The sequence below is a fragment of the Calidris pugnax genome, unplaced genomic scaffold, assembly GCF_001431845.1.
Source record: "Calidris pugnax isolate Ruff unplaced genomic scaffold, ASM143184v1 scaffold118, whole genome shotgun sequence".
NCBI lineage: Eukaryota > Metazoa > Chordata > Aves > Charadriiformes > Scolopacidae > Calidris > Calidris pugnax.
The window spans coordinates 2,413,905-2,428,147 of record NW_015090855.1 but is presented as its reverse complement, the minus strand read 5'-3'; the positions used below and the strand labels follow the sequence as shown (position 1 = coordinate 2,428,147).

The window sequence follows — 14,243 nt, the reverse complement described above, 5'->3', positions numbered from 1 at the left end:
TTTAATGACTGCAGTTTTGTAGCCATACTTAATTAGGGTCATAATTTTATTCCTACATTCATTGTGGGTCCAGAGAAATGGGGCTGTAAACCACAATAATTAGCCTGCTCAAGTGACTGACCTGGAATGCAAGTCCTTCCCAGCCTTCATCTGGAGATTACAATTTTTTAAAAAAACAAGGCCATTTGTTTCCAAAACTAGACAGCTAAATTTACAGCTCTCAGTCATGCAAGTAAAGTGGTCAGCAAGAATAATGATGTTTATCTTTCTGCTGAAGATAAGAATATAATTTAAATGGTGCCTACTGCAGGAACAAAGTAGTGTGGATTAGCAAAAGTTTCTATATTTAATTATATATAGAAATAAAATTTTGACAGAATTACTGAATGATAAATTGAAGTAGTGCTGCTCGTTTTCATTTCCGATACACCTCATGTCACAAAGAAGCCAAGTGATAACATCCATAACTTTTATAGTGCTAGTAGTTCCCGGGTCAACCAAGGAAAAGATGACTCAGTTTCACTCATAAACAGAAGCACATTTTGGGAACTCAAAGAAATACTATCCTCAGGCAAATCAGATCCAACACTGTGAAACTGCAGGTGTCTTTAATTTTGGAGGGGAATGTTTCTGGGGACAACCTGAGTGAGGAACGTTAAGACGCAAAGCATTACATGGCACAGCATGTGGGTGAAATTATCTTTTTAGTAGGTGAAAGCAGAGAGCACAAATTCAACATGGGTATCACAGGATGAAAACAAACATGACTTGATGGGAACAGGAAAGAAGCATCAGCAACAATAGCATGAAGTAAGGCTGGCAGCCTCATCCCATCACAGAGGCCTCTATAAGTCCTGAAACTGCATTAATGAAACATTTCTCTTGGTGGGACTTGTGTAAACCTGTACGTGCATTTTTTTCTCACTGACTCCTCCTCTTCGACTGACAGCAGTAACTCTGGCCCACAGCTAAAGTACTCCAAGCACTTGCACAAGACCACGATGCATATTTAAGTTTTTGCAAACTACTGATATGTAAAGCCAAAGGGAAAGTTTTCCCTATAAATCAAAATTTGTCATTTGCCGTATTTTAATACGATTGCGTTTCTAACTATGAACTTCATAGTTAGTATTCAAAATGCATGGCTAGCCACCGAGTTGGTCAGTTCTGCTAGAAGAGGCACGAGTTACTGAGAAACACTATAAATCCAACCTGTGTGTCAATGTTTCGGTGAAATAACACATTTTGATCACTGCAGAGTGTAGAATGTGCCCAATTCAAGGATCCTACATTGCCATCTACGGGCCACTCCCGGCAGTTCTCCTCTGAGTCCTGGAAACCTGAAGCATCCTAAAGCATCAGTCCACACCAGTCGCCTTTAAAAGGACGTAGAAATATCTTGAGAAAATGTTTTTAAAATATAGAGGCAAATATTCAGTCCTTTGCACTGCTTGGCTTCTGTATACGGGGCCTTTCATTTCCCAGAGCAGGCTGTTAGATCTGCACGGAAGCTAGGATGAAGACATCATCACCGTAGTTTGTGTGCAGCACATATTGACACTACATAAACGCCAACAAACAATATTTATGCAGCATTTGTTTGCCTGGAATATTGGTAAATTTTCAAAAGGCTAATGCGACTTTATCTGCCTAAAATCAACAAGCTTCAAGGTCACATAGGGAAAATGTAAACACCTCTATTGCTTGTACAAGAGCAGTCTGTTAAGTAACCAGATAGGATTTTATTTATAAAAGAAATTACAAGATCTGCTTCAAAGAAGAAAAAAAAAGCCACAAAATTAAAATATCCAGTTAGCTGTATCCATGCAGTTGATCAATGTTTAAGGCGTTTAGATGTGCCTTACCCTCATTCCTACTCCACCAGCACCACCACTCCTGCTGCTGTGGGACCACAAAAATTGTCTTGCTGAAAAGTAAGTAAGAAGAGAAGATTCCCTGACCTTGTTCACCCTTCAGTCACACAAATACACATACCAGTCCAAGGCAAATGGCAGCGAGGTGCCAGCAAAAGCCTAAGGCAGCACTGCTAAAAAGTTATTTGTGCAACTTCACTCAGTGAGGGATCTACCAGGGTGGACTGGGCTCCAGCAGGGCTCAGCAGAATTTTCCCAGCCATCCCAGACACCTCTGGTAAGCTGGGATCCATCACCCTGCCAAGGAGAGATCTGTTTCTCTCTACAGAAAGAACTTGAATCTAATCTTAACCTTTAGATGTTTAAAGTTAGCAGAAGGTAACCCCATACAGACATCTTTTCTAACACAAACTATGAAATTGCTGCTGTTTCACTGTTGGAGGATCAATCCATATTTCTCAAACTTACAATGTATTTGTGAAAAAAGCAAAACCATCACTGTGTTATGCTTAAAAGAGAAAACAACTATCACCAAGCACTGGTCTATTGAATTTAATGCAATGGATAGGTCAAGATCAATACAAAGAGCCACCTTGTCTTTCTGCATTGGGAAAGCAGGTGTAAATAACAGCAGGGACTGTTCGGAGCAACAGGCTGCATGGCAAGCAAAAGTTAAGCATTATGGATGCCGAATGTCATCACTAGGGTGTAAATTTTTAGCTCAAAGTGCTGCTCCATTACGGTACAGGGTCATCTAAACCAGAATTTATAGTGTCCTGCTCTCCCACAGCCAGCCATGAGCCCACACCCAGGCGTTCCTCCCAGAGGCATTGATGCTCCTCGTGAGACATCGAACTGTGTTATGCTTAAAAGAGAAAACAACTATCACCAAGCACTGGTCTATTGAATTTAATGCAATGGATAGGTCAAGATCAATACAAAGAGCCACCTTGTCTTTCTGCATTGGGAAAGCAGGTGTAAATAACAGCAGGGACTGTTCGGAGCAACAGGCTGCATGGCAAGCAAAAGTTAAGCATTATGGATGCCGAATGTCATCACTAGGGTGTAAATTTTTAGCTCAAAGTGCTGCTCCATTACGGTACAGGGTCATCTAAACCAGAATTTATAGTGTCCTGCTCTCCCACAGCCAGCCATGAGCCCACACCCAGGCGTTCCTCCCAGAGGCACTGATGCTCCATTGCTCCATTGCTTTGGTGGGGTTACTTTTCTCCTTGAAGCAGCTCCCTGGGGGACAAATGAACACCAACATCTGCAGAAGGAATGGCCTGAAATGAGCAGTTTCCATCCGGAGTGGCAGCATTAATTTAGAGTGACCCATGGAAGAGGGAGAGAGCAGAAGAACACGAGCTGTAAGCTTCACCCTGAGAGGAGAGAGAGAAACGCTCCTCATGGGAGAGCAGTCAGCTGGAGATGTTCTAAGGTTAATGTAAAACAAACCTTGCCTTTAGCCAAAGGAGGACTTCCACACTCATTCCTGTAAAGAACAAGATGGCACCAAGGCACTGATCCCCAATCTGCCACCCAAAGCCTAATGACCTTGTGAGGTTCAGGTTCTAAATTAAACAACAGCCAAACAGGGTATATGTGCTTCCCTGTTGTCAGAGGTTCAGGTTAAAAAATAAACCTAATTCCAAAAGTGCACAGAAGTCTTAAGGAAAGGACAGAAGAAGGGACAGAAGAAGCAGCTGTTGCTTCTTGCATCTCAGATAAAACACTGCCACAATAAACTTCAGTGACAGTTGAAGAACACTCTCACCCGAAACACTGGAAAAACAGAGATAACACAAATCCAGTTCTAAGAAACTGAAGGTGAAACGGCACCTATAGAGTGCTTTAATGAGTTCTAACTACTGTTACACCTGATACCTCCCACTAGTACAGGAATAAACAGGAGAGCAGTTTCAAAAACATATCTGATATGGACAATGCCCATGTCCTGGAAATAATTTCTATAAATTCCACCTAAAACTTAGGGTGCTGTCACACAGCATCTGGCATATGCCTGTGCTCTGGGTGTGCACATACATATGTGTACATATAGATAAATATATTATAAAAAAAAAAACCAACAAGTTTAGACAGTTTGATATATTTTTTAAGACTTTCAAATCCTTACATTGTGAAGTCAGAAAACTCTTTCACAAAATAAGAACTTCCTTTCACTATTCGTGAGCAGGTGAATGCCCATTTGTATAAGAGACTTCATTTCCCAGCCAAATATATAAGGAGCCATTTTAAATTTGGAAATAACCTTTCTTTGCGAGCAGAGATTTGGTCTCCTAGCAACAGCATGAACACCTTGCAAAGAAAACTACAGCCAATTTGCACAGAAGGACCTCGTGCCACGGGCATGGAGAAGCCACAAGAACATCCAGCTGCCAGTTTCTTCCTGTGGCAACCAATGGTGAAGGGTCAGGTCAGCAAAGCCCCCAGGCAACACACACGTCAGGGCCCCGGCGAGGGGAGGGCTATAGCTGAATCCACGCACATTGTGTGGATTCTTCTACCTGAATTCTTCTACCTAAGCAGTCCTTGCCAGATCTTGGTTCTGGCTACAGCTCCAGTTCAATTCTAGCTTTCAACAGATACTCTAATTTTAAGTAGCCGTGATGCAGAATAGGAATAGCTTCTTTTCTGGCTGGAAAACTTGTACTCCAATAGGACTAGACTGAATTTATATCAATTTGCTTTTCTGATATGATTCATATGACAGATATCATTTTGGATGGAAGCTAATTTTTGTTCTTAGCTACAGTTTTTGTCATGACCGTGAAATATTAGAATTGCAAGTACTTCACAACAAAAAGAACAAGAGGTCAGAGCAGCACCATCACATAGATATATTTCTGTTGGCTTTGACAATCAGCTGAATCAATCATATGAAATATATTGTGAAGACAAGATTAAATTAACCCATTCAATGATAAAAGACTAGAGAATAGGAAAACATAAGACAGTTTCCTTTCCTGCTGTCAAGACCAGAACATACCAGTTGTTTTTCTGCTGCTGTGTGGGGATGAGGAGCGTGCAGCTGTATGGCTCGAGCTTCTGACTGCATAATAAAGATCATAATGTATTTGTGCTGTAAGCGACCAAGCATTTCTCATTGCTTCCAGCAGAGCAGATGCAATATCCCACTGCCTTGTCCAAGTCACATAATCCATGAATTTTAGTTCTTAGAGTTGTTCTAGAACAACATGCTTATTAAATTACTTCCTTGGGATCTGGTCACTAGAGTAAGATTTAAACACAACACACACAGAGCAGACTGGGGAAAAAGTGACTTGCCCAGGATGAGTACAGCCAAGCTTAGCAGAAACTCTGATTTCTCCTCAGTCTTTTGCCTTATTCATGAAATCATAACTCTTTTGGACAACTCTGTGTTAGTCAAGGAGAAAGCTCTGGGAAATCTTTATACCTCCTTTCTAACCATGGGCTCTAATCATGTACTGTTGCTTTTCCTGCACTGTATTTATTTTCCCCACAAAGATTTCAAAGCTGCAGTGTAAGGTAAGCAGTGGGGCCAGTGTATTTAACCAGCAGTAACACAAACCACAGGTTAATACCACAAACACACAGCGTGTGTGTGTGTTTTCCTGTGGTTTACATCAGTGTTTGCTAACTGTGCTCCAAATTTTGCTGCCCTAATACACGTTAATATTTTACACTTCTCCGAGTGTTAATGTGGGAGGAAAAGTACGACCACATCACACCCACCAGAAATTCAGAGGACTGGTACTTCCTCTAAGGAACTCTAGTCTAGTAGCCTCCAGCTCCAGCCTCCAGCCACAGGCATTGATGTTGTTGATCGCCCTTTTCTTCTCCCAGCTAAACTCTGTAGTGATGTAACTGCTTTTTATTCATCTCTGCCATTTCAAAACTACTCTATTATTTCTGACTGAAGTCCTGTAATAAAATAAATAAATAAAAAAAACCAGCACTGTTTGTATTTATCAAGCTTCTCGTACCATTACAGGACGACTTGGCTCCACTTTTCTCATTCAGTGTGGGTCCAAGCTTGGGAGTAACCTGCTCAGTGAACGTAGTGACCCCAAACCCAGCAGGGAGGGGTTCTGTGCAGGAAGAACTCGGACCAGCGTTAAGAAAAGATGATCTTGTTCTTCACCTTGATGCTCCACTTCACAGCATCAGTGAGACTTCCCCTCCTAACATTGAACTTACCTGAGCAGCACTGCAAACCTGGATGTGTGGGGCAGGCTTTGGCCTCAGCAATAAAGCTACACAGCTCCATTGCTACAAGACCTTCTCACCAACCTGGAGCATGGAGCTGCCCCTTGTTCTGCAGACACTAAAATGGATCCATGTTTCTGCTGCCTGTAAACCAGGTAACACTCAGCACATTCACTGAGAAATCACTTGCCAACAGGAAGCAAATTTTCACACTGCTAACCAGGTAACTGCAAACTGTCTGCTACAACTCAGCCTGTTTGCGGGCACGTGTCTTCCCCACAGATTGTGGTGTTACTGTTTATTCTACTGTTCTTCACAAGATTCCATTAAACTGCAAGCAAACTACAAACTGGACCAGTAATCCAAAGTGTCTTTTCATTATCAGCACGGTGAAGAAACCAATTAATTGCCTACAGTAAAAATAAACAAGTGAATTTGAGGAGCTTCCTTTTAAAGCTTGTGTTTTAGTGTATTTGTTTTACTAACCAGCGATGCAATTTAAGATCTTTGTATTTACAAGGCAGCCGCAGGCTGTGAGGCATTACATTTTACAAGGTAATTGTTCTTTCTGAAATACACAAAAACGGTTTGTAAATAAAAAGACAACATTATATTATTCCTCTTTAGTTTCCTCTCACCCAGATAAGAGTACTTCCTAGATGATCTCAGATAAAGGTGACCTGCTGTAGGTCAATAGATTTGCCTTCTCCCACGAGAAACAGCTGCCACCCTTTATTAGGTGATTACATGGGAATAAAAAGCAAGAGCTTTCAGTGTCATTCAGGAAGGAAAGCAGGGGCTGAATGTACTCTTACTCCAGAAGAAAAAGCAAAACCATGTTACATTCTGATCCACAGCTCTTCCCCCTTCCAAGTGTATCGCAACTTTCACAGCGACACCAGCGGGCCCCAGCAGAGGGGCTTCTTGTTAACATCTCATAAAAAGAATAAAACAGCAACCAATGACTTCAGCAGTCTTACAACACGGATTTAGTAAGAATGTTATTAGGACTAAATTTTTGACACAATGAAAGTGGTCAGCATGAATTCAGCCAGTGAATCAGAGCAAATGTATTAGCAATTACCTATTACAAAGATATAAATTATGGACAGGTATTGGTTATCTTCCTAGATTTTAAAAGAATTTTCTAAAAGTTCTATTAAAAGTAATACCTGACATCAAAAATATTAGCATCTTTAATTTGCAAGTATTTTTTTTTCCCAATCTGGAAAAAAAAGAGTTCCCAAACCTGGAACTCTTTATAAACTTTTGTCTACAAAAAATCTTTTCTCCTAAAGAGTTCAGCCTTTGTCTTCTTGCTACCAATTCACAGACACAATCATATCCAGGCAAAAGGAGACGCCCAGTATCTTTTGGAGAAATCGGTTGCTTTGGGATGAAGGGGATCTCAACAGCAGGGTGGGGATTTTTTGTTTCAGGTTTTGGTGTTGGTTTTTTTCCAAGAGTGTTAAACTATCTTGCTGCATTTTCTTCAAATGCACTGGAACACGTGCGCTTTTTCCCCCCAGTCACTATAAAGATCATCGTCTGATGTCTTAGAGGCCATTGCAATTTTATAGACCACCAGCTGAGAAGCACCACCCTGGCCTGCACACACTGCCTGCACCCAGCCAGCAATTTTATCAAAGCACTATAGTACCCACTGCTCCCCGCACTCGGGTTTTTTAATTCTGCTTCAAACACCGGGCTAGTAAGTCAGAGACACGTGTAAATCAAGTGACAGCAATAAAGTTCATGCTAACAGTCACGAGTCAACCTTTTCTAAAATATACAGTGATAAGCAACTCTTTAATATCCAGCGATAGAATGACTCAGTCTTAGGAACAACTCATCTAATTAACCAAGACATGATTTTAGCCATTTCGTATGTGATATTGCGATATTCTACTGCAGGAAATAACAAATACACCATCTTCTCATTTCTATATTCTGACCAGCATCCGGATTTCAATGAAAATCACAAGCATTCAAACTGACGGAAGTGCCATGACTTCACAGGACAACTTCTTCTGATTCACATCCATGAACCAAGAGGTCTGACAGACTCTCCTCTGCCAGCATAATGCAGATGTTTAATTGTAGCATTAAAGGAATATAAGCTTAATCTCACACATGAAGCTAAAGATTCTAAAGAGAAAAACTTTCAAAACTATTTTAATAAATCCTGAGTTAAAAGATGCTTAAAATTATAGAAGCTTTAAACAAATGAATATGCTTATTTCCATCCCGTTGTTTCATCGCTTTTGTAACTCCACTTTTTTTTAGAGAGCTAGAGAGGAGAGCCCATTGCTGCTTTTGTTATCTGATGTTTCTGCAAAAACTTCAGCTTGCTGTTACAAGGTTCATTCATGACATTTGCACTGCACACACCTGCAGGATTTTTTTTTATTTTTGTCTTTTAAGTACTGGTAATAGGCATCAAATGTTTCTGCAGTACCATGTGGGACACTAAGGTTCACAACCTAGTTTCATTACCACAGGAATGGGCCTGAGCTTTGGGCACATATATTTCTGGGCTTGTTTTGATGCATCAGGTCTCCAAGTTCAGTTCTTGTTTTCCAAAGAAGCCCAATTTGTCGTGTGGGGATTTTCTGACTTAGAGGACTTTGACTTTTTTATTATTTCTTAGATTTTATGCCTTAAGTTTCATTGTACAAAACAAGAAGGACAAAAAAAGAAGTGTCCTTGATTTTCCAAAAAAACCCCTGCCATAACCAAGTAAGAAAACATGCAATGCTTTTCAGTAATATTTGGAACATACTAGCAGTGGTTCTTTGTAGATTTAAGATCTACATTTAATTTTGTGCTAGTGCTTCTAATAGCCCTCTTCTGTACAATTATCCATTTTGGCTGCAAAACCATTTTGAAATAGCATGTGAAGAACCCCTCAGGTTAAGTCATTGAAACAAACAATGCCTTGTCAACTTACCTGAGAAGGATAATTTCTATTACTTTTTTTTTCTTGGAATATTGCATTTACCAATCAATTGCCCTACTCCATTTTATTCCATTTTCCTGGTCTTTTTTCAAAAGCGATTCTCAGCTCTCCCTAAGGTTGAATTCCATCTCACAACCTAGAGAATGATCTGGTTTGTTAACTTGCAGTGCCACCTAGCAAACGTCCTTAAAACTTGTTTTCCTGATGTAGCTTTACAAAAGACAGCTTAGAGCTTTCATATTTATAAAAAGACAGACTTGTGCTAGCAGTATTTTAAACATATAGTTTTAAGCACAGTTTTGTCTTGAACAGTTACATTTTCATTAGAAACTTTACTTACCAATAAGATAATAATAAAGACACTCACATACCTAAAATTCTGGTATATGAACTTTGATAACTAGCTTTGAACATATCGCTTACACATTTGCCTACAAATGGTTCCATTAATTGTTGGGGGATTATTTTTTTTTAATCATGCACTTTGATAGCAGGTCAGTGCTAATTTACTGCAGTTTTGAGATAAAAGAGACTCCTGCCACCAAAACAAGCAGGATTTTAGCTCATCAAGGCACACACATTAGTATCTTGTATGCAGACACCTTTCAGATATGTCTGAAAGCTAGACCAGCCTGATTTGCCTTGTCTCAAAATAATAACAATATCCAAGGACAAAACAAGTTTAGATACTTTGTCCCTGAACTGTGAAGCTACCCTAGAGACCTACATGTGGGAAACATTAAAATGCCGCAATTCAGAGAAAATGCTGCAGCCACTTTCTATTACCCTAAACCTCTAACAGGAAGCTGTTTCCTGTGCCAAATTCTAGTAAGCCATTTTAAAAGAGAATATAACCAAACAAGCAAAAAGCAACCTCATGACACCGAGAGCAAAGGATGAAGAGAAAAATACATTCTGCTGAACTGACCTTATCCTTTCCGATAACACAACTTAGACCAACTACACTACGAGCTCCTTGAATAAAGCAGCTTGTCTTCATTCACAATGTCAACATGTACCAATATGTAGACAGTACTTTGGCAGCGATACAGAATGATACAGTTTTATTGCTTCTCCTTGAATTTCTAAGCAGAGTTCTGCTACTATACTTCCTGGTGAACACAGAAACCGCTACAGGTTTTATATTCCAGCAATAAAGAAAGTCAAAACAAAAGATAAGTTTCCAATAATAACAACTGGCTTGGCTTTGTTATGATCTCGGGAATGACCCGTGATTTTTCAGCCTATCTCCAAAGAGCCCAGCACTGCCTCAGGATTTTATTTACAGAAAGACTCGTGTATCACTTCAGCAAGCCCACAAGGGAAGAAAAAGAAATTGAAGTTTTTAAAAACAAAACCCAAAAACAGCATGTAAAGAATGAAATTTTGACAAGCACCACAGACCCCATCTTTACCTAAGATACATGGCAGATGTTTTCATATTTGCTGAGAATTTCACTGCTATCCGAAGTCAAGGAAGAGAACACTTCTCCCCCCACAAGAAACCTATGTTTTGTATAATCCCCTGAGATCAGAACTGATCCACCAATTCCTTCCAGAACAACTATCTCTATATTGCATGGCCCAATTAGTTTTGCACAGAATTCTCTTTACGCAAAAATAAAAGATGCATTTCAGACGCTGTACTCCTACAAGAACTTTGGACCTTAGTCCCTACAGACTGACAAGAATGGTCATTCCAAAAATCCATTTTAATAGAAAAGATACTTGAAAGTTTGTCTCTCACCAGCCTGACTTGATGCATTTGCATTTTTTTGCCAGTTCTGTTATCATTCATCCTTATGATGATTTTTCCACAGAGTTCTCAAGAGCCTTGAGGCGTTAACTGTTCTCTGTACAGCACAAAGACTGACAGTCTGGTTTCCTGCTTGAAAATTTGCTACAAGAAATCCTCCACCAAACACCACAGGCTTTAATGTCATCCTTTTTCTTTTTTTTTTTTTTTCACAGAGCTTGTGTGCATCTGCTGCTAAAATGATGTAAAAAGGGCAAAGACTTTATACACGATGTCTATCCACTGGAAGTAGCACTCATTTAGAATCACTAAGTCTTTCCCCTCCTAGGGAGAGCATCATGTAAAGTCTGTAAGTTCACCTTTCTATAAATGACTGAAAAAGTATCACTTTTTCAGGTCTGGTGGCTGTGACATACCATCCATTGTTTAGCATTGGAAGACTGGACATTAGAGAATTATTCCTACTGTTCCCTTTTATGCTTCAGTCTCTTCTTGACATCACAGTAAAGAAAGAAAAAGTAGGTCAGGCATTTCAAACAAATCCCTCTAGTTTCCAATTCCCAAAAGCTGAAACCCACCAGAAGCCAGGTGTTTTGACTGAACCAAGCCTCCACAACCCACCTTAAAACATAGTGACTGACAACTCCCACTACACACCACAAAGCACTAACGTTTACTTTTAAATCGTGGTCTTCTATGTATTCATTGTCTTCTAAATGGCAAGAGATACGACCTTGTATTTACAAATTCATGTTAACTATTCCATTCACGAGATGATTATTGCTAAACCCAAGGTGTGTTATAATAAAGTAGGCGGTATGGATGTTCTCACATTTATTTTACTAAAATATGCCTTTTCGACTACTACTAATAATACTATTCTTTTTTTTTTGCCCTTGTATAACGCGAAGATTAGTCATGACAGGTGTTCTTTTTCTCCTTAGAAAATCAAGGAAATCCATACCTTAATTAATTATAAGAAGATAATTACTATGCTTAAGTGATGAGGACTCAGGCAGCTCTCTGTTAAGATGCTATTTATTTCTCTTTCTTTTCATTCAATTCATCTGTGTGAACTTTTCAGATACACGTAGCTCTTCATGTCAGTTAACAAAATAATGCAGGGACATGCAACTATCACAACAAACATGAGAAAACTTATGAAATATGTCTTTGTACTCGCAGAAGAGGGGGCACACATCTATTTTATTCCTCTCTCGCCCCTGAAGTCTCCGAAGTCTAAGCATTTACAAACTTTCTGGGCTCAAATGTATGTCTTAGTAACATTTAACCCCAGTTACACCTCTACACAAGTCAGAGAATACACTTTTTTGCCAGACAACAAGCGAGGATGGATGGTCCTGGAAGTTCTTAACAGAACACACTTATGCAGGTGTTGTTATTTGCAGCAAGCAGTTCTCTTTCATAAATACACAATGCTTCTACAGGGAATTAAAAGTTGTTGAGCAAAACAGTCTTGTCAGCATTGTCTTGGCAAGTCCTATGATAGGCTGAGTAGTGCTACTGACCAGCTAGAGATTAGCAGTTAGTTATATTTTTTTTAATTACTGCATGCACTGTTTCAATTTGTTAGGCAGTTAGGAAAATGAGTAAAAACTTTCAATGCTTGACTCCTGTTCTTTGTCATTCTCCAGGGTATAATTACTAATTGGGAGTCATTCTCAATTATCACATGCACAATTAAATAGTTATTCCAAGTTTTCACTATTGAGTAATAACAAGAAACACATTTCTTTCCATTTCCAAGGACAGTTTCACATTTTTATAAAAAAAATAATAAATCAGATATATACAAAAATATTTTTTTAAAAAAATTACCATTTAAAAAAAAACACGATGGCATTTCTATCTCCTGTTTCATCCACATGATATAGACATTACACAGAGAAAATGAAACCCTATGAAAATCTGTACTTTTTTTCACCATTTAAATTTCTAATACTGAGGAAACGTTGGGTCAATTTTACTGGCCCAAGCCATGAGCCCCCCTTTAATATCCTTAGCTAACACAGAACCCAATTTTTTGACAGGTAACTCCTGCAGAATTCTTACAGCCTTCTGAGAGTCATTTCCCAATTTGCAAACAACATATACAGGAAAAGATGCCTGGCCATTAGTTCTATGCTTTTCTTCACAAATTCTTTTTTCTAAATATTCCAGACACTCTTCATCCTTTTCTTCTAATTTACTCAAAGGAATGTGGACAGAATGTGCCAGGTGACAGATATCCACTTCTACCTGTGGACGAACATCTAACAATATATGAGGAACTTGCTCATCCAACAGTTTTTTGTACTCCTCTACAGATACTCTGTCTTTACTGGACAGCAGATGTAAAGTCCTACACTTGTCCGTTGCAGAAGAACCACAAAATGCCTCATAATCCTGCAGGCAGGTGACAGTTGGATTGTCACCACAAACAGCACAGTCTGGTTTCTTTGGTCTTAACTTGATGTTGCGAAATCTCCCTTCATGGGCATCAAACATCAGCATGAACTGATTGAATGAAGAACCCATTCCCGAAGCAATCTTCAGCACTTCCAAGGCCTGGATGCACCCCATGATGCCTGGCACGACACCCAGCACTCCCCCATCTGCACAGTTAGTCACCGTCTCTGGTGGAGGGGGCTTGGGGAAGAGACACCTGTAGCAGGGTCCCCCCTGGTAATTGTACACAACCAGCTGCCCCTCCATCCGGAGGGCACTGCCAGACACCAGGGGTTTCCCGGCCAGGACGCAGGCATCGTTCACCAAGTACCTGGTGGGGACATTGTCCGAGCAGTCGGCAACGATGTCGTACTGCCGCACCAGCTCCAGGGCGGTGCGAGGGCTCAGGGCACCACAGTAGGGCACGTACTGGACGGTGGAGTTCAGCAGCCGCAGGGCGGCCGCGGCAGATATGGCTTTGGGGAGCCCTCGGCGGGCCTCCCCGTGCAGAACCTGCCGGTGCAGGTTGCTCGTCTCCACCACGTCGTGATCCACCAGACCCAGGCGGCCTACGCCAGCCGCGGCCAAGTACTGAGCCAGGGGGCAGCCCAGGCCGCCGCAGCCCACCACCAGCACGGAGGAGCGGGCCAGCAGCAGCTGTCCCCGCACGCCCAGCTCGGGCAGCACCAGCTGCCGGCTGTACCGCAGGATGGCGGCAGGGCTCAGCGAGGCCTGGACGGGCAGAGCAGGCAGCCGGTCGGGGAAGTCAGAGGCAGCCTCCTCTGCAGCCGCCGCGTCCTCCGAGGCACCCCCGGCCAGGACGGCAGCCAGCCGCTCGCGTAACCCACGCAGCTCCTGCTCCCGCTGAGCGATCTCAGCGCTCAACCGCGCCGCCTCCGCGACACCCGCCATGCCTGAGGGAAGAGAGAGCACTTCCGCTTCCGCCCGGCTGCCCCCAGCGCTCCGCCACTTCCGGCCGCGCCTCCCGTCCTGA

The 14,243-nt window shown here is 41.3% G+C and overlaps 1 protein-coding gene across 1 annotated transcript; it reads right to left on the bottom strand.

Annotated features, from left to right (window-relative positions):
* Positions 1-11,823: 11,823 nt before the first annotated feature.
* Positions 11,824-14,161, bottom strand: MOCS3 (molybdenum cofactor synthesis 3). Its single transcript, XM_014943672.1, has one exon. It carries the CDS (start codon positions 14,159-14,161, stop codon positions 12,758-12,760), a length of 1,404 nt encoding a protein of 467 aa, XP_014799158.1. The 3' UTR covers positions 11,824-12,757.
* Between the last annotated feature and the right edge of the window lie 82 nt (positions 14,162-14,243).